The sequence below is a fragment of the Balaenoptera ricei genome, chromosome 7, assembly GCF_028023285.1.
Source record: "Balaenoptera ricei isolate mBalRic1 chromosome 7, mBalRic1.hap2, whole genome shotgun sequence".
NCBI classification, from domain to species: domain Eukaryota; kingdom Metazoa; phylum Chordata; class Mammalia; order Artiodactyla; family Balaenopteridae; genus Balaenoptera; species Balaenoptera ricei.
In genome coordinates, this window is record NC_082645.1 from 50,671,878 (window position 1) to 50,690,642 (window position 18,765).

At 34.0% G+C, this 18,765-nt stretch overlaps 1 protein-coding gene across 1 annotated transcript in view; it reads left to right on the top strand.

The window, feature by feature from the left end:
- Positions 1-18,765, top strand: part of PSMD14 (proteasome 26S subunit, non-ATPase 14) — a 90,346-nt gene that overhangs the window by 2,154 nt on the left and 69,427 nt on the right. Inside the window, exons 2-3 of the mRNA XM_059927983.1 lie at positions 4,519-4,653; positions 6,937-6,988. Of these exons, the coding sequence (XP_059783966.1) occupies positions 6,941-6,988 (48 nt within the window). The 5' untranslated portion in view covers positions 4,519-4,653; positions 6,937-6,940. The remainder of the gene's footprint in view (positions 1-4,518; positions 4,654-6,936; positions 6,989-18,765) is intronic.

The following is an 18,765-nucleotide window of genomic DNA, read 5'->3' on the forward strand; positions in this document are numbered from 1 at the left end:
AAGCCAGGATTCAAATCTAGGTCTGATTGCCTCCAGAGCCTTTCCGGCTCAATACTAATATTCTTTCACTCTATGTTTTTTCTATGGGTTTATATCGTGCCTCCCCAGGTAGATTGTAAATTCTTTCAGTGGAAGTCACTAAATTCCTTTGTGGCTCTGTTTCCGTATCACCTTATAAACAAGGTAGTATGTAATAAATATTTTGCTTCAGTGCAGTAATTAGGAGATAGCACAAGAAGATATTCATGATAATTCCATCCTCACTATTCTAAATGGGGGGAATCTTACTTTCAAAACCTTATTTGTATAATTAAGTTTAACGTTGACTCTTTCTATTTTTTCCACTGAAGAAAGCCCTTAAGAAAGTGAGAGAAAGAAGTTCCTAATTACTTTCCACAAATCAGACAGTAGAGGAATTAGAAATACAGTGAGATCACAAATACGGAGTAGTTAAAGGATTTAGCATCAATCTGAGAAGTAATAGTATATAACTGCAGCATGGGTTGAGGAGTAAAAAATGAAAAATGAGCTAGGAAACAGTAGAAAAACCTCAACAGATCAGGGCTTCATGATTTTGTTAGCTCAGTTGTGAGATGAAGAAGTGGAAAATCATCAGGCTTTTGAAAGTACTGATACTTATTTTGCACTTTTTTTTTACCAATTAGGATTCTAAACATTATGTGTGACATATTAGGCACAAACACTTTATTCATATTATCTCATAATGTTTTAGTTAATCAGATCATGAATAAGCTGTTGAGTCCTCTGCTTTTTGATAGGTGTAAAAACTTGGTTTAGATCCATAGACCTTTTGCATTGCTTTTATTTCTAAGCACTGGAAGTATTCTTTTATGTTCTAGTGTAACACTTTTAATTTTATGAACCCCTTTGCGAAGTTCTGCAAAATGCAAGTCCCTCTTCTCCAGTGTGATTCATTTAGTACTGTGAAACATGCCGTGTTTTGAAATTCACTAAATGGCAAACTCTATGGGAAGAAGAACCCATGCTGGATGAACTGTAGCTATGCTCAGGATGGTGGTGCTGATGACAGCAGCTAGCATTCATTGTTTACTTGCTATGTGCCAAGCATTGGTTAAATGTTGTTTATGTTCATTATCTTATTTAATTATCTAAACATCTCTATGAGGTGGATACTATCATTATCCCTATTTTGCAGATGAGGAAACTGAGCCTGAGAGAGGAAACTGACCCAAGGATACAGAGCTAAAACGTGTTAGAGCCAGTATTTGAACCCTGGCACTTAGATTGCAGACTCATAGCTCTTAACCTCATATACCAAGAAAAACAGTCATCACCATTTACCATCTGGGTCCAGTAGACCTTTTAAAATTTCTTACACCTTTAAGTCATTTGAAGGTATATGTACCTGAAATGGACAACACTGTTGGAATGTAATTAACTGCTCATCATCCATCATGCATGAACCTGGAACATATCCATCTTATAAAGATCAGTTCCACATTTTAAATATGTCTCTACTCTAATAGGCCCCAGCTTATCTTTTCTTTTGGTTCTACTTGCACTCGCAATACTTTGTATGTGTGTATGTGTGTTAAAATATGCATATCATAAAATTTACCATTTTAGCCATTTTTAGGCATACAGTTCAGTGTCATTAAGTACATTCACATTGTTGTGCAATCATCACCACCATCCATCTCCAGACCTTTTTCATCTTCCCTGATGCAATACTTTTTAAAACAAGCTTATAATTTTGTTGAAGTGGAGATGTCCATCATCTTTGCTTATGAAACATTTTTATTTTTAGATTTATAAACACCAATTAGAGTTAATCCAATTATTTTTTAAAATTTCTACATTCTTTCCTTTTACTCACCTTTGTGTACACTTCAGCATTTGTCCACTTATCAACTGTATCAACATCATAAAAGATAACAGAATATGTCATCTCTTTAGCAAAACAGGTTCTTGTTGTAAAATAGTGTATAATGAAGTCCTTGTTGAATACTAACTGGATGAGAATGTCATATTTCCTTTCTGGTCTTAGAAATATATTGTTCAACTCATTGCTCCTTTAAAAAGTAATTTTTCGAGGTAAAATTCACATAACACAAAATTAACCATTTTAAAGTGAACAGTTCAATACCATTTAGTACATTCATAATGTTGTGCAACTACCTCCTTTATGTAGTTCCAAAACATTTTCCATTCTTCTAAAGTAAAATCCCTTATCCATTAAGCAGTTTCTCCATTTTATTCCCTCCCTCAGCCCCTGGCAATCACCAACCTGCATTTTGTCTCTATGGATTTATATATTTTGGATATTTCATGTAAACGGAATCATTCAATATGTGACCTTTTGTGCATGGCTTCTTTCACATAGCATAATGTTTTGACGTTCATCCATGTTGTAACAATTACCAGTATTTCATTCCTTTTTATAGTTGAATAGTATTCCATATGTTCCATTGTATGTATATATAGAATTTGTTTATCCTTACCCCCTTTGATGGACATTTGGGCTGTTTCCACCTTTTGGCTGTTGTGAATAGTGATGCTATAAATATGCATGTACATGTTCTTGTTTTGAATACCTGTTTCAGTTCTTTTGGATATATACCTAGGAGTAGAATTTCTGGGTCATGTGGTAATTCTGTGTTGAGCTTTTTGAAGAGCTCTCAAACTGTTTCCAACAGTCATTAATTTTTAAGTTCGAGAAAATTGATATAGGATATTGTCAGTGGTCTGAGATTTTGTTTATATTAGTGGTTCTGAACTGGGATGATTTTTCCCTTCTAGGGGACATTTGGCAATGTCTGGAGACATTTTTTTAAAATTGAAGTGTAGTTGATTTACAACATTGTGTTAGTTTCAGGTGTACAGCAAAGTGATTCAGTTATATAAATATATATTTTTCAGATTATTTTCCATTATAGGTTATTACAAGATATTGAATATTGTTCCCTGTGTTATACAGCAAATCCTTATTGCTTATCTATTTTATGTATAGTAGTTTATACTGTTAATCCCATACTCCTATTTTATCCCTCCCCCACCCCCTTTCCCCTTTGGTAACCATGTTTGTTTTCTATGTGAGTCTGTTTCTGTTTTGTACATAGATTTATTTGTATTATTTTTTAGATTCCACATATAAGTGATATTATATAATTTTTATCTTTCTCTGTCTGACTCACTTCATTTAGTATGATAATCTCTGGGTCCATCTATGTTGCTGCAAATGGTAATGTTTCATTCTTTTTTATAGCTGAGTGATATTCCATTGTGTATATGTACCACATGTTCTTGAACCAGTCATCTGTTGATGGACACTTGGGTTGCTTCCATGTCTTGGGTATTGTAAATAGTGCTGCTATGAACATTGTGGTACATGTATCTTTTCTAATTAAGCGTTTTCATCTTTTCCGGATATATGCCCAGGAGCGGGATTGCTGGATTATATGGTAGCTTTATTTTTAGTTTTTTAAGAAACCTCCATATTGTTTTCCATAACAGCTCTACCAGTTTACATTCCCACCAACAGGGTAGGAGGGTTCCCTCTTTGGAGACAGTTTTGATTATCACGGCTGGTGGCATGCAGTGCGTAGAGGCCAGGGATGCTGCTAAACATCCTATAATGCCCAAGACAGCCCCCTACAATAAAAAATTATTTGGTTCTGAATGTCAGTAGCGCCAAAGAAACCTTGGCTTATGTCAGGTTTGTTATCATTAGAGTGCTGTTACTTGTTTCTTTACATTCACCTTGTGATTCTCTAATAATTGCGAAACATTTTTTCTCTGTCAGTTTTCTCTTTGCCGTTATGGGAGGAAAATGAAGAATTCTGAATTCTCAACTGTGTTCAATGAAAGCTAAAAAAAAGACTGCAAAGATGATGTCTCCAGTCTTTTATATCTTTTTGAAAGATGAAGCAGTGCTTTGGGCAGCACAATAAAAACTGAAGGATGATGCAATGGCTATAATTTATTTCACTCTTGCATCATTTGGGATGATTGTTACCATTCTTCCATTTTCTTATTATTTTAGTCTTTTTTGGCATAGTTGGGAATAACTGATTAAGACATGACGAAGTAATTCCTAGGATAATGAAATAACAAACCTTAAAGATATAGGAAAATTAACCACTAAGATTCCACAGTATGTTATAGATTTCTAATAATGTGCAATGAACCTATATGGTAATTGCTCAATAGAATGAATTTTGTTCTATTTAAAAAATGAATAAATCTTCTTTGTTCTTTAAAACACCTCTAGAAAGACTGAAAGTCATGAAATGTCAATCTTTACATATAATTAGAACAGAAAAGAAACTTTAGAAACAAAATTTGGATAGGGGTAATCACTATGCTCTATAGCTCCCTTGGATGGTATTTCATTCTGTACTCTCAGGAAATGGTAATTAAAAATCAATTTTGATTTCTATTTTGTTTTTAGGAATTTTGCTTCTTTTAAAGCTCTTCGTGTATTTCCCTCCTTAGTTCTCAAAATAATTGTATCTTATTTTATTTACTTTTTTTTAGGAGAGAAAAAAAATAAAAATAAAAACTTGGGAAAAACTATACCTGCCAGTATTAGCAAGAGCTTGAGTTAAGAAGAAATTTGTCAAACTCAACAAATTGAAGCCTAACACCACAAGAGTTGTAGTTACTGACCAGGTGAGCATTAAGAATATATTTTACTTTTATCTATCCTTACAGGATATGTCATAAAGATGTTATGAAAATGTATCAGTTTTAGCACACATCAAAAGCCCAGATTGAGGGGCTCATGAAAGTCATTTAGATAACTAGCATTTTTGTCCTTGTCTGCTTTCTAGAAACTTTTTTTAAAGTAGTATGATTTAGAACATTTATCGATGTATTTCATTCAAAATGTTAGTATTTTTATTGAACCTTATTATCTTAAAATATTTAGTTTGTTAAATTTTTTCCTGTTTGCTGAGACATCTAATTTTGTTAAAAACACAGATTTGACCTGCCAGATTTTCTTTCCCTCTGCTCCTCACATTGCTCATGTATATTCACAGCATCTGGAGTCTGTGTAAAGTTATCAGAAACAACACAGGGGGACTAGATAAACTGAACACAGCTGGGAATTGACTTTGGCCTGGAATATATAGAATGTCTAAAGTTTTTTTTTTCCCATTTGTTCTTTACGTTTGTAAGCTTGAACTAGGCCAAAAGAATTTTTTTGAAGGGGGTAATATATTGTAGAGGAATAAACGTATTTTATATTTTAAAATACACAGGGTTTTGTTTTGTTTTCAGTCTACAGCCTTTAAAAAGTGGCATGTATCGAATGCCATATTTGAGTTGAGGAATTTTAATAAGAATTTGATGGAGATTTTATTTGTAAATGTTGCTATTAGGAGGGTGAGTTAAGGTTATAAAGTGGAAATTTTGTTTGGACTATCCAGTTTTCTTATGTGCCTTTTCATTTTTTAAAATGAGTTTATCTGTTGTCAGTCTCACAAACTTGTGGAGTGAAACAAGCCAGACAACATATATTATTTTGTTACATAAAATTCAAGAGCAACAGAAGTGATCTGTGCTGTTGGAAGTTGGAATTCTACCTTTGCAGGGTGGTAGAGACTAGGAAGGGGATACGAGAGGTTCTTAGGTGCAGACAAGGTTCTCTTTCTTCATCTTGGTGGTGGTTATGGTGGTGTGTTCACTTTGTACAGGTTCCATGGCTGTATCATTTGTGCACTTTTCTAAATATGGACTTGAATGAAGTTTGCTGTACCAACAGTGTTAAATATTCACAGGATTAAATTGTTTGCAGGATTCAACAAATATAATTAGGCAGTAATGTAATGATCATAAGTACATTATTGAAAAGTTTGTATAGCTGGTCTAACTAGTAAAACAACGTGGACAAATGACTAAAGTAATCTGTTAGCATTTAATTTAGAATATAATTTGTGGTAATACCATTTTCTAAAGCATACACCTAGGAAGAAGAGGAATTTTAAGGCATAGTAGCAATTTTTAAGTAGAAAAAAATGCTTCATTGTCATGTTTAAAGTATTTAAGTTGTACTAATATTAATTTTTATAATTTGATTACTCCTTTTTGTGTATTTGTGGCCATACTAGTACCCTTGTTGTTTTTTCCTTTGATTTCTTCTGTGAATTTTTCAAGCTTATAAGAATATCTTCTGTAGTTATTCCAGACATAAAAAACAAATCAGATTGATATTTCAAAGTTAATTCTCTTTGTACTGATTAACTCTAAAATTGTAATTGAGAACAGCAGCCAAATTTCCTTAGTGAGAAAGGTGTATATCTTTACAGTATCTGAAATAATGCAAACTATCTGTGTGGATTCTAGAACACTATCTTAATGCATTTAATGCAATATTACTTTATATTTCTTTTAGTATAATGAGTTCGTTTTTAAAAAGCCTTTGATGCTAATTCAGAGATCCATAATCTGCTCACAATGTCTTTCACATGTAGTTTTGATGATAACTGACAAGCTGTAAGTTAATTAGCACAGAACTTACTAATGAGGATGTTAAAATTTAATTTAAAAGTGAGGATTTTTATTTGTACACTCTGGACAAATTGAAGGAAATTCAATCATACATATGATAAGCATTTCAGGCACTTTTTCCTCATTCAGGTACTTTATTAGGTAACAATAAGAAAATATAATTAACTTAATGATAGCAAAGTTTTGAAAGTATGCTAAGATTGCTTGTCTTTAAAACTGGGGATAACCCAAAACCAAAGCAGTAAAATAAGGTCTGTTAATTAGCATGGAAGACAGCTTCTTGAATTAATATGTGGTGTTAATTAACAGGAAGTCTGATGTTGTGTTGTAATTACCACCAATATTTTTGACATACTGAGTGACTGAAGGTGAATTATGTAGATAGCAATTGAGTAAACACTTTTGTGCTTAGGAACATTTTTCTTTGTTTCTGTTTTCTAGAAATATGGACAGACTTCTTAGACTTGGAGGAGGTATGCCTGGACTGGGCCAGGTTAGTATATAGACTCTAAGTGTTTCTTTGTGTGTAAACTATAAGCCTTTCACTAGTTATCCAAAGAGAAAGAAATCAGTCCCAAGAAAATCGCCTCACAGATAACCTTATGGTAAGAAGCTTCCCTTACTGCTGGTTACTGTATTCCAACATTAAATAACTTGTGGAGAAAATGTTCTATTTTCTTAATTTAATTTTCTCCTAGGAATAAGAATTTTATCTATTTGCTTTGATTTAAACTTTTGGGATATGAGAGATTATCAAACTTGCCTTTTGGTTAAAAAAAAAAAAAAGACTCAAAGTATCTTACTTCTGGGTTTACAATGTAGACTTTAAAAGTAACACATGAAGAAGTAAACATGGCATACTCTTGGCAAGATCCAGAAAACCCAGAATGTATGTACAATCTTAACACTGATAAATTCCTTCTAGTAATTATGATACATGGATGAATTAATAAGTAATACCTCTCTTTTCTTTAAATTTGGTATATATGGTTTCTTTTACATTCTTATTAAAATTAAGTGAATTTTCAGTTGTTTTAATATTATCATCTGTCTTGTTCCATACTGTTGGGGCAGATGGCCTCCAGATAGATTTCTATCTCAGGATATTCTCTCTGCTTTCAGCTAAAGAAGAAATTTCTGCCTCTTTTGAATTCTACACTGATTATCTTTCCAGTCCTCCATTCACAAAAGAGATGACTGTGTTAGACTTTTATGTAATGTATTTTATGTCCAAATTTGGGGACTATTTTTATAACCCACCTTAAGAACACTTTTAGTTGTCAGCTTTTTCCTATTTCCATATCACTGTCAATGACTTGTCTTCCTTTATTCAAAGTAGTCTAATATTTTGACTATTACAAAATAGTTTTGTTTGAGATTTCATGAAATTTTCAATGTTTTGTAGGTACTTTTACAAGGGTCTATCATGGCTTATGACTAATAAACCTTTTCCTTTTAGAAAGTTGAAATCATCTTGTGATCCTATATTGCATCCTTGCACAGACTTCAGTTATTTTTCGTTTACTTTTGTTAGTTTTTTTTTTTTTTAAGCAGTGAGGTTTATTTATTTATTTATTTATTGGCTGCGTTGGGTCTTCGTTGCTGCACGTGGGCTTTCCCTAGTTGTGGTGAGCGAGGGCTACTCTTCATTGCGGCACGCGGGCTTCTCATTGCGGTGGCTTCTCTTGTTGCAGAGCACGGGCTCTAGGTGTGCGGGCTTCAGTAGTTGTGCCGCGTGGGCTCAGTAGTTGTGGTGCACGGGCTCTAGGGCACGGGCTCAGTAGTTTGGCTCGCAGGCTCGAGAGCGCAGGCTCAGTAGTTGTGGCGCACAGGCTTAGTTGCTCCGCGGCATGTGGGATCTTCCCTAACCAGGGATTGAACCCATGTCCCCTGCATTGGCAGGCGGATTCTTAACCACTGTGCCACCAGGGAAGCCCCTACTTTCGTTAGTTTTGAATATTTCTCATGTTCCTTTACTGTAAGCGTGTTTCTTCATGATTCTTCATTTTTGTAAGATCTGTGTAATACATTCTCTTAAGAGGCCTAAGCCTCTCTGAACTTGACCCTTCTAAAGCTGCTTCCATACATTTGCAAACATTCTAGGTAGCTTCTAGAATTTCCCTAATTCATTCTGAAATTAGCAATAACAATGTGTAGGCATATGAAAGTGTCAGAAGTGAACTGAGGTGGTATGTAGATACTGCACATTTACCTGCAAATTACAGGTAAAGATGTTGCCTTAGTAGAATTCTTAAGGGAAGTTGCATCAAATTTAAATACCAAAATAACTTTTTCCTTAAGTAGTAGATGCAGTAAATTATATATCCATGCCAGAAATCCATGCTGGGAAATTGTTGGACATGAAATAATGGGTTGACTGACCACCGATTGAGTTACATCATATCTCAGTGACCACTGCAAACCTTTGCATTGAGTGGAAAACTAAGTGTTGGTTGAATAACCTGTCCTTGGTTTCGGATAATTTAATCAGCACGTGTCCCCCCCTCAGTTTGTATTCTTATTTGAACTTAAAAATGTGTTGCCTGAGAATCTGATATTTCATGTGTTTCATCTTCCTGATTAGATGACAGACTCTCAAGAGAATGATTTATGGGGTTCTTATTTCTGTGTTACCTCCTTTATCAAATACTGGGTGTTCAATGATTACATTTTTTCTTAAAATTTTATTTTACTCTTGTTCTAAACTAATTTGACAAATGGATACGATGTTACTTCTAAAACATGAAATGTTAAGTGTATTATTTTTTAATAAACAGGAAAAAAGTTAAGTGTATTGTTTATTTTTTAATTTTTTTAAAATTTTTGGCCGCGGCGCATGGCATGCGGGATCTTAGTTCCCCAACCGGGGATTGAACCTGCACCCCTGTGGTGGAAGTGGGGAGTCTTAGCCACTGGACCACCAGGGAAGTCCCGAGTGTATTGTTTATTTTTAATAAAAAGTCAAAGATCTTTGGATTGATAATAGCTACTCTTTCCATTAGATAATGCGTAGCAGCCAATAAAAGTAGAAAGGAGATGGAAGTTGTTTTATCCCTCTAAAAATCAATGGGAAATGTTACTATCTTACCATATAATATAAAAGTGAGAATTTCCTCATAAATAGGGGCAGGTTACTTGCTGTTAACTTTGCAGATGGCTCTTTTAAGACATGGAAATAGTAGCAGAACAGGGTTTTCCATCCATTCTACTGACTCAACTTTCTTTGACTAGAAATGACCTTTCTCTTTTCCATGGCTAATGCTTTGACTTATTCTCTGATCCCATCCTCTCTTGAAACCTTGCTCATCTCCACTGACCCCTTCCTCCGCCTACGAAGATGTTTAAGTGTCCTGTATCCCAAAAACAACAGAACTTCACTGCATTCTGCCATTAAACCTTTTCTTCCATTTATTTCAAGAATTCCTGAAATAATAGCTTATACTCACATATTCTACCTCCTTACCTCCATTGACTCTCATAAGATTATATTCTGGCCTCCTCCTTCATTACTGTACTGGAATTGTTCAAATTGCCAAGTCTATTGGCCTACTTTTAGTTCTTTTTTCACTAGACTTTAATATATCACACTGTTCACAATGTCTTTCTTAAGACTTTTTCTTCCATTAGCTTTATCATGGTACTTTTTCCTAGTTCTTCATTATGGTATGCATACCTATAAAACAACTTAAAGTTTTTCTTAAATATTACATTTTTAAATGTTAATACGTGAACAGTAGCAGGCTAAAATCATTAAATCTGTCCACAATCCCCTACTTCAATCTAACTTATCAGTAGTGAAGCAGAAACAGATGTTTTATTAGAACTATTAAAATTTGTAAACAAATAGCTATTATTTCAAATGTGTGTTTTTATTTACTTTGCTAAAGTGCTTTTGAACTTGAAATTACTGAAAGATGTGAGATGATTGTATTAAAAGTATTTACTGCTGTAATTTGACTGCTCGGTTGTCTTCATAACTATCCCAACTTAGGTCTTGGCAACTAAACTATTTCCAAAAGCAGTCAAGACTAAACCCAACAGATGGGCCTAGCCAAAGTATAGTCTGCAGTATCTAAAAGTTTTCTTTTTTAATAGTTTAATGATAGTTATTTTATTTATTTATATTTTGGCCATGCCACGTGATTTGCGGGATCTTAGTTCCCCAACCAGGGTTCGCACCCGTGTTCCCTGAAGTGGAAGCTTGGAGTCCTGACCAATGGACCGCTAGGGAATTCCATCTAAAAGTTTTTGTTTAAGTCTCTTGGTCCATTTTAGCTTTAGAAAGAGTCAAGATAAGCTTAAAAGTAAATGAAACTTAAGTAAAATGTCAATGACATTTATTATCTCGTCTTGTATTTACATTCTTTAGGCCAGTATTTTGAGTTTTTATGTGTTGGGTGTTATGCTATAGGGAACACCAAGGTAAACAAGAGCATTGTTACTTAATCTAGGGACCTAACATTCTAGTAGACACACAGCAGTTATGTTTCAAGTGCCTGGCACATATTAACTACTTTGAATTAGCCAATACTAGTGCTTATTGTAAATAATGTGATTTGTAGAGGATGTGGTACTTAATTTTTTTCCCAAAAAAGGAAAGTGAGACTGAATTGAGGAAATGATGCTTGAGCTAAATTTTGGAATATAGCCAACACATATTGAGAAAGGCCTGGAGAATAGGTGATGTGAGGGGAAATAATGGGAAAAGAAGATGGTAAGGGAGTTTGGAGTAGATTATAAAAGGTACTGAATGCCATTTTTAGTGATTTTTACTTTTTCCCCAGTAAGTGTTGTACTTTAATGAAGATTTTTTTTAAGCAGAGCTGTGGGATAACTGAATCTGTGTTTTTGAAAAGTAATTCTAGTGGTAGTTTGAAGAATAGGTAGGAGGAAAGAGTTTGAAGGTAAAGTCATCAGTTATATGAAATATTTTTGTCCTTTAACCTTCGAGGTACATAGTAGGGTTATACTTTTCCATCATTTTTGAACTTAGCCTGCTCATGATTTTGCTTTGGCCAATGGAGTGTGAGTTGGAAATTAACAGGTCACTTTTAGGTGGAAGCTTTAAGAATCAGTGTGTGATTTGCCTGCCCTGGTAATCAAGGAAGCATGGAAATGGAATCTCCCTTAACTGAGAGAGAGTGACATACAACCTGCAAGTCAGAAATCCTATGATTTTTGTGTGAAATTCCCTAATTTTTTTAGTCTCTGGTTTTTAAGAAACATGATATAGGCAAAACTAAGCACAAACCAAAAACATATGTGTTGCCTATAAGTTATCAGATTGTACCTTTCTAACACAGACCTCAGTAAATTTCAGATGCAAAAATAAGGGAAAATACTGTATGTGAGTGGTCAGAGAAGGCTTTCTGAAAGTGGTGAGATGTAAGCTACATTTTGAAGGATTATTTCAGGTCGCTAGACTTAAAAAAATAACTTCATGAATTGGATATGATCTATTTTATTTGTTATAACTCCCAAATCCACACAGTATACAGATTTTATATTTATAACCAATAACTATTTTTTTGGTTTCTGTTATGAGTCTTGGAATAGAAATGTTCTTTCAGTTATCTGCCTATCAGATTTTGGTCTAACATTTTATAGAAAGAATTAATTTAACATAGTAATGGGGGAAAATGCCTGGAATAAATGAAGAAATAATAAACTTTCATGAATGATGAGTCTCAGTATCACATGCCAGTTATCTCCAGTTAATCATAAATTCAATGCAGTTCCAATAAAAATATCAACCAGAATTTTCATGGAATTAGGAAACTGATTCTAAAATTCATATAGGAGAAAAAAAATCCAAGAAGAGCAAATAAATTCTTAGAAAGGAAAAAGAAACTGCTCTACCAAATATCAAAATATATTTTAATGCTGTGTGACTCAAGTAGTGTTATATTGGTATAGAAATTAGTCAGATAGATCAGCATAATCAGATAGAAAGTCCAGAAATAGACTCATGCATATATGGGAGCTTGATTTATAATAGAGATGGTATTAAAAATTAGTGGGGAAGGAGAGGCCTGTTCATTAAATGATGCTGAAGCAAGTGGCTTTCTATATGGGGGGAAAACTAATATTAGATTCTTACATTATTCCGTACACAAAAATGTATATCAGATGTATTGAAGACCTACCTGTGAAGACTAAACTTTATAATTTTGGAAGACACACCTATTAGGATGGCTATTATCCAAAAATATGTAGCAAATAAACAACTGTTGGTGAGACTGTAGAGAAATCCTTGTGCATTGCTGGTAGGAATGTAAAATTGTGTGATCTCTGTGGAAAATGCTATGGTGGTTCCTCAAAAAATTAAACAGAATTGCCATATGATCCAGCAATTCATGTCTGGGTATATACCCCAAAGAATTGAAAGTAGGGAGTCAGATATCTGTACAGCCATTTCATAGCAGCATTATTTGCAATAGCCAAAAAGTGGAAGCAACTTGTATTTATTGATGGTTGAGTGGATAAACAAAGTGTGGTGTATTAAAACTGTGGAATATTATTCAGCCTTAAAAAGGAAGGAAGTTCTGACACATGCTATGACATTGATGAACCTTGAAGACATTATGCTGAGTGAAATTAGCCAGTCAGAAAAGGACAAATATTTTATGATTCCACTTAAATGAGTTACTAGAGTAGTCTGATTCATAGAGACAAAAAGTAGAATGGTGGTTGCCAGGAGTTGGGGGTTGTAGTGGAATGGGGAGTTGGTGTTTAATGGTACAGAGTTTCACTTTGGGAAGATGAAAGTTCTGTAGATAGATAGTGCTGATGATTGCACAACAATGTGAATGTACTTAATGCCACAGAATTGTACACTGAAAAATGGTTAAAATGGTAAATTTTATGTTATGTATATTTTACCACAATAAGAAATTCAATTACCATATCTCTGTAATGAGAGTAACAATATCTACTTCAGATGATTCTTATAAGGATTAAATAAACTAACCCGTGACCATGTCAGACACACAGTACATAGCCCCAAAAAATATTTTTTGGAAGAAAATTTCATCCTTTATGACCTCAAAATAGGAAAGCAGAACTCAGAAGAGAAGGTTAGTAATTTGACTACCTCAATACATTACTAACTCTTGCCCTAACAAAGACAATAGAAACAAACTTAAAAGACAAGTAGTAGAGCAAGAGGAGATGTTTGCGACACGTTCATTCACAACACATTTAGTGGAACCATAAATCAGTAACACAAAAAGAACCCAGAGGAAAAAAGATCATGAAATGATAATCTGTAGAACAAGATTTGCCAACAAACATGAAAAGATACTCAACCTCACCGTATATCAGGGAAATGAAAAGTAAAACAAGTATTAGATTAGTTTTTTAAACAAAAGTTTGTTGTTTTAAGTGTTAATGAAGACTTGGAGAAGCAAGAATTCTCATGGAAGCCTTTTTCCTTAGGGTTGGTGTGGGTGTGGCAGTTTGGATTACTGAAAAATTGCAAAGTACTTAAGTGTCTATCTGTGCCAAAATGCATTATGATGGAATATTATGCAGCAGTTAAAATGAACTAGATTCTATATCTCAATATGCATAATAGACCTTACAAACATATTAAGAGAAAATTTCAGGTTGTAGATAATATACATACAATATGAAAGCATTAATGCTAATTTTAAAAACATAGAATAACTTTTTTTTAAGGGCATGTAACTTTAGTAAAAGTATTACAAGTTCTATAGCAGCACTGTCCAATAGAACTTTATGCTGTGAAGGAAATGTTCTATATCTGTGCTAATACAATAGCTATCAGCCACATGTGGCTATTAAGCCTTTGAAATGTGACTAGAACAAGTGAAGAACTGAATTTTAAATTTTATTTAATTTTAATTTTAATTAACTTAAATTTTGTAGCCACATGTAGCTGTTGAGTCCATGATAATGTGCCTAGTGTGACTGAAGAACTGAATTTTTAATTTTACTTAAGTTTAAATAGTCACATGTAGATAGTGGCTACCATATTGTATAACACATGCCTGGATAACTCATACCAAATTCATGAGAAGGGAGGGAGACAAAAGGAATTTCCACTTCATAAATAATGTTCTCTCTTTTTAATGAACAACCACAAAAATTAAAGCAAAAGAACAAGTCAGTGAATAACATTAAATAACATTTTCCTTTAGTAAAACTTTTTTTAAAAAGCTGCCAAGTAAAACATAATCAGAAATTCATTTTATTTTTCAGTACTTTTTTTCATGCCTTACTTAGACATTCCATATTCTCCTTGGAGTTGAAGAGGGTAACACTATAGCAGTTGCCAGAGACTAGATCATGCAGGGCCTTGTAGAAAATTCTCTTCCAAGTGAGTTGGGAGGTTGTTAGAGATTTTTGAGCAAAGGAGTTATGCTCATCATACTTCCATTTTTAAAGAACCTGGATACTCTGGAGATGAGACTTAAGGCAAGAATGGAAGCGGAGACATGAAGCTACTACGGTACTGTTTTAAAATAAATTACAGATTATGATTTATTTTTACTGTGTATTTATCTACTGGAGAGATTCTGGTGTGGCTTCAGCCACATTTGAAATAAAACCTTTATTTACTGCTGGTGCAGTAGCATGAAAATGAGCAGGTGTTTACAAAAGGCTTTTTATGAGTTCTCTTTATGTTCCTGAGCTCTGTAACCTGTCTGTATTGACAGTTTTTACATACTGATGGGTGCTTCTGGTTACCTTTTTCCCCCCTTTGATTCTTTGAGTATCCTGATGTGATCCTCTGAACATTTACAAAGAGCCTTTCTAAACATTGTTAGATTAATTTGGCCATTTTTGTTCCTATTGAGAAATAGGGAAGGGTCAAGAAATTTTAATTCTTTTATTTCTTTGCTTAACTACAAATAAATAGTGATTTTGCTTTAGAAACAGAGGAAAAATACAAAATGCTTTTAATTTTTTTTCATTTGCTGCTCTTGTCATGTAATAATTTTATTATTTAAAAAAGTATAGTTCCTAATTATTCTATTCATATACTTGAGCTGATGTTTCTACTGTAGAAAATTCGAAAGAGGTCAGGTCAAAAACAAGCTAATTAGAGCATACTCTTTCTAGGTGTCATTGTAGTATAATTCTTCTGAATAGTTATTAAACCCCATGAAAAATGTGCTCCTGAGGAGTCTCAAAATCTGTTCTTGAGAGTTCTCAAGTAAAAGGGAAACAAAACCAACTATCTGGTGGGTGCACTATAGTTAATCTGTGTTCTTTTGTTTGAACATTCTAGTTGTGACTGGTCTTTCAACGGGAAAGGTCTTTGACACTTGTGAATGTTAAATTCTGTCTTGATATGAAATTACTGTAAATGACTTTGCTTGAATACTTTAGAACATAAGGGGAGCAGTGACGTGTTTTCAGTTATAGTGAAATTGTCTTCCAAAATTAATCACATTCTGATGAAATAGAAAATCAAAATTATGAGGAAAAATGAAATGTTAAGATTTTAAAATTAAAGTCAAGGATATGATGGATCCATGACAGCTGATACTGCTTTTGGTAGGAAGGGTATATGGGGTGAGAAACAAGAGAAGATACCTCTGTCTCATATAGGAAACTAAGATGTTACAGCATAATCTTAATATTCCAAATGTATAGGATGTTACGATCATAAAAATCCAATTTATGTCTTTTCCTTCCCTACCCTCAACATTGTTTTACGTGTTAGATTTACTGGTAACCATGCTCATTTGGTACACTGATCTTTGGGTTTCCTATCTTAAACTTGTGTTACATAGTTTCTAATTTTTCAGTTCATATTATCATTTGGACAGTTCTTTAGGTTATCATACTCACTTAAAATGTGAACAGACATGGCCAGTGTTCTCTCCCACAACATGCATTCAGGGTGGTTCTTTGTGGAATATTTTCTGGGTTGAGCATCCTGGAAGCATGCCACAAGAGCAGGGCAGTGGTCTGCAGTGGGCAGCCTCCCAGTGCTGCTTTTCAAACTGTTGCCAGTGATTTCACAGGAGACTTCCAGGAGACTGAATGAATGCCTGTGTTGGGCACAAAGGGAAGGCTTAGGGACAATGAAGAGTTAAGTAATGACTATGATAGTTACACTTTTCTCTCATTCATTGTATATTCATTTCCTCTGTTTTTACTTGATTACGTTCTTACCTGCCTGTGGCATCTCTCTGTTAACTATTAGTTCTTTGTTACCTAGTGTTGTAAACACAAGAGCCTGAGTAATTAGAAGCAAAATGCTTATCAAAAGTAGATAGTAGAATGACAAAACCTAGTTTTGGAAAAGTACCCCTTTCTGTTTTATAGAAAAGGTATTCTTTTACATCATGGGAAACTACTTATTTTATTACCTAGTAAAATACATTTTTGTTCCCATTATATTGCTATATCACTATAGGGAGTTAATTTTGATTTTACTTTAGCTTATAACTAGTTCCACAGTTTCCGGCTACTATTTCCTTCCCACTTGCAGGTTCTGGTTACTATATGCATTTCCTAGTTACTATTTTATAGGCTAACTGAGGTCTTCAAATATTTTACAGCTCAGTCTTTCTACAAGGTTCTTCCTGGGGATTTCCTTGGCATCTATGAAAATTGTAGCAATATAGGGAGATAGCCAGATACTCTAAACAGGGAATATAAGTTTCAGTGGGATCTGGAGCAAATGTATGGATCTGTAAAGAGAACTCACATATTTTGACAGTTGTATCAGGATTCCCCTCTAGAGTTTATAGCAGTGGTGTGGAGAAAGGGATGAGAGCCAAATGGATGAATGCTGAGGGCTCCCGTGTTTTAATGTGAGATGTTCTATGTATATAATCTCCTCGTTTAATCCTCACAACAATCCTATATGGGTAGGGATAATTATTTCCATATTATAGGGTCAAGTCACGGAACTAACAAGAAGTGGAGCTAGAGTTGGAACACAAGTCCTTCTGATGCCAAAGCCTATCTACATCAACAGCATGTCCTCAGGTAGATAATATCTATAATAATGTTGTCACTGGCTACTTGCTTCATAAATTAAAAAACATTAAACAGTCTAGAATTTTTATTGTAAAATGTAGGTGAAGAGAAGATTCTTGCTTTACAATTTTTTAGGAGACCTAAAATATTTGAGAGGATTTTCCTTCATTATGACGTGTAATACTTGGCCAATGTTTTTAAAATATTTAAGGAATGAGTAAATATTTCATTCATTTTATTCCCTGTGACAATGTATATCTTGACATATTGATGAAGACAGAGGAAACAAATAGTACAACTTTTTAAAGAAGGTTTATACTTCTTACTCCTTTTAGTTTATAAAACATTTTCCTTACTGTTCAGAAACTGATTAGTGCTCTAAACTAATTGTCAAAATGTGTGGTTTCATTAAAAAAATTATTTTTGGAAGGAGGCTTCTATTATTAAGCTAATTTGAATGACCAATCTTGTTGTACCTTGACTTGTAATAATGAAAGAAGAGGTACAGAGAGCTGTTTTATTTGAATAATAGACGTGCCAATTAGCCATCAAGTGCTTCCATCTGTGAAATTGTTGATCAGATGGGTTAGCTGGGATGTTTCCAGACTAGGGCATCATAAATGGCACTTGAAAACTGTCACTCTGATGATGAGGTTTCAAGTATTACACTGCTTGATGCTGTGGAACCTTTTTTTCCTTTTGCAGTACCATGTTTTTTTAGAACATACTGATCCCACTTATGAATTCTGTGGCATCAAGAGAACTTGGGAGACCTGCCACTGATGTAAAGTTCCGCCTAATCTGCTGCTCTGGTCTGTGCTGAGATTAAACCAGAGTATTAACAGCTTCTTTCATGGCCTTCACAGTAATGTTGGTTGGTGATCTGACTGGCACAGGCAGGCAATGCTCATTACCTGTGGGCCATGGAACTGGCGCATGTTGGCAAGTTTCTTTGCACTTTCCCATTAATATAAACTCAGTCTCAAGTGTCTTACTCCCTTAAGTAAATGTATAATAGTCTAAGCTATGTAAGTGTTGAGGTTTCTATGTAACAATTGTATGAAGTGAATTTAACATCTGCCCTATACATTTTTGAGGATTTAAGTTACATATTGGTAATTATTACATTTAAAAATTTAATAACAACTTGGAAATATAAATTTCTGGAAATAATTGTCATATGTCCTTCTTCACAATACTATATCTTTCTTGCTTGGTCTTATACTTTATAGGATGATTTCTTTAGTAAGTTGACTTCCTTGAATACTTGTGGATATGATTAGCTATTGGAGTCCCTGAATGACATTC